This window comes from Octopus bimaculoides, chromosome 14 (genome assembly GCF_001194135.2).
Source record: "Octopus bimaculoides isolate UCB-OBI-ISO-001 chromosome 14, ASM119413v2, whole genome shotgun sequence".
NCBI classification, from domain to species: domain Eukaryota; kingdom Metazoa; phylum Mollusca; class Cephalopoda; order Octopoda; family Octopodidae; genus Octopus; species Octopus bimaculoides.
In genome coordinates this window covers 1,840,908-1,842,870 of record NC_068994.1, presented here as the reverse complement: position 1 = coordinate 1,842,870, position 1,963 = coordinate 1,840,908, and the positions used below count along the sequence as shown (strand labels likewise).

General features: G+C 36.7%; 1 protein-coding gene and 1 long non-coding RNA gene across 2 annotated transcripts in view; both read left to right on the top strand.

Moving 5' to 3' along the window:
- Nucleotides 1-1,957, top strand: part of LOC128249408 (uncharacterized) — a 7,241-nt gene extending 5,284 nt beyond the window's left edge. The window contains exon 3 of the long non-coding RNA XR_008265517.1: nt 1,349-1,957. This is a non-coding gene — a long non-coding RNA (uncharacterized LOC128249408). The remainder of the gene's footprint in view (nt 1-1,348) is intronic.
- The window catches only part of LOC128249420 (protocadherin Fat 4-like), a gene marked incomplete at its 3' end in the record, with an annotated part of 41,629 nt that overhangs the window by 26,113 nt on the left and 13,553 nt on the right, over nt 1-1,963 (top strand). Inside the window, exon 6 of the mRNA XM_052972988.1 lies at nt 1,641-1,931. Coding sequence (XP_052828948.1) covers nt 1,641-1,931 — 291 coding nt within the window. The remainder of the gene's footprint in view (nt 1-1,640; nt 1,932-1,963) is intronic.

The following is a 1,963-nucleotide window of genomic DNA, read 5'->3' as shown; positions in this document are numbered from 1 at the left end:
ATATATATATATATATATATATATATATATATATACACACACACACATATATATGTCTATGGATATGTATGTGTGTGTGTGTATCATTTTATTCCAGTTACTTTGTAAATGTGACAATAAATTTTCCTTTGTAATTATTAATCTGTGCTGTCATTATCAAAAATGAAGGCAGCCATGTTAGGAATAGAAAAACTCTCACTCTTTCTCGTTCTGCATATTCCACCATATTTTATACCAACAAAACTCAGAAAGACGTATTTAAGGTTCTGTATTTCTTCTAAACTTCATAATTTCATCTGATTAAAGTGAATCTTTGATGGCTCAATGATAATAACTTGGTTGCATCTTCCTCATCATAAAAAGAATTGGTCTTGTGTCTTTAAGATGTATGAATATATTCATAGATATATATGGATGAATGTGCACACACACACACACACGTGAATATATTCCTATGTTGCTGTCTATCTGTCTCTGTCATCTTTGACCAACTGCCTATCTCTCCAGAAGATAATTCCTTCAGTAAGCTGTGAATCAAATACTGCTTCAGGGACCATTCTCTATGAAACCTTTCAGCCATATTATGAAGTATTTTCTGATGCATGTAGCATTGTAGTCTTTTCTGTCAGACCCTCACCCTGGTTCCTTGTCATTATGTTGTTTTCTATTTGCTGAGAATGAGACAACATTCTAGGGTAGAGATGACTCTTTAGGTTTCCTGGGAACAAACAACCCCTGTTGCTGATGCCATAGTAAAATACTCTCAGTATACTCTGTAACAGGGCTGGCAAGTGAAAGGAGTTGACATAGGGTTGAGGGATTTCATTAGTTTTGTTATGGATGTGGTAACATGACAAGCGCTGACTCCATGATACAAGTTGTTGTTAGCTTGTGGTAATTGTGATGATGGTGATGATCAACAAAAGCAGTCATAACGAGACAAGCTAAAGTGGGAAACCTCTAACTGGTTGGTCAGTTTGCTAGAAATAGTGACAAAGTTCACCCAACATACACTCTACTTTCTTAAATAGGAAGGTCACATTGGATAAAATAGTCCTGTATGCAGTGTCAGAAAACAATACAAAACTGTTAAGATCAGCCACCTTAGGGTTGTCCCAGTATATAAAGTGGTGCTCCAACATGGTTGACACTTTGCCTTTCATCCTTTTGGGGTCAATAAATTAAGTACCAGTTGCATACTGGGGTCAATCTAATCGAATGGCCCCCTCCCCAAAAATGTTGGGCTTTGTGCTTAGAGTAGAAAAGGATATATGCATATGTGTGTGTGAACTAACAATTGCTAATGTGGCAGATAATTTTAATGTCAAGGTTTTTCCTTTTCTTGCAGATCAATCTGATGTCTACATGATGTTTACCTGATGTCCACTTAATGTCCACTTGGTATCTATTATTCTTCCCATTTTATTATACCTAATACCTTTCAACATTATGCCTTTAATATCATCATTCTCGGAGAGACCACTGCTGTTCCTCTTGTTCCAGTTACCATATATGGGGTTACATGTCTCAGTGTTGTACTAAACAAAGTGATGGGAGGAGGAATGCCAGGGCGACAGTTGTCCATTCAAATAAATATTTTGGTTGTATTACTACACTTCTGCATTTCAATTGACCTCGAGTACCATGTCGACGAAGAAAGTAGTCCCCAAACTTTTATTGGAGATGTTGCTGCTGATGCCATGCTGGGTGACAGTGGCTCTTTGACAGACAGAAATCTACTAACATATAACCAACTTCAGCAAGAATGGATGGAAAGTTCCCAGTTGTTCAATGTCACACAAGATGGTAAATTGTACACGGCACACAAAATTGATGCCGAGTCTCTGTGCAAACCAAGGAAACAATGTTTCAAATATATTAAAATATCTGTAAACAAGGCAAAGTCTTTTATGAAGATTCTGAAAGTCAAAGTAATTATAGAAGACATTAATGATCACAGCCC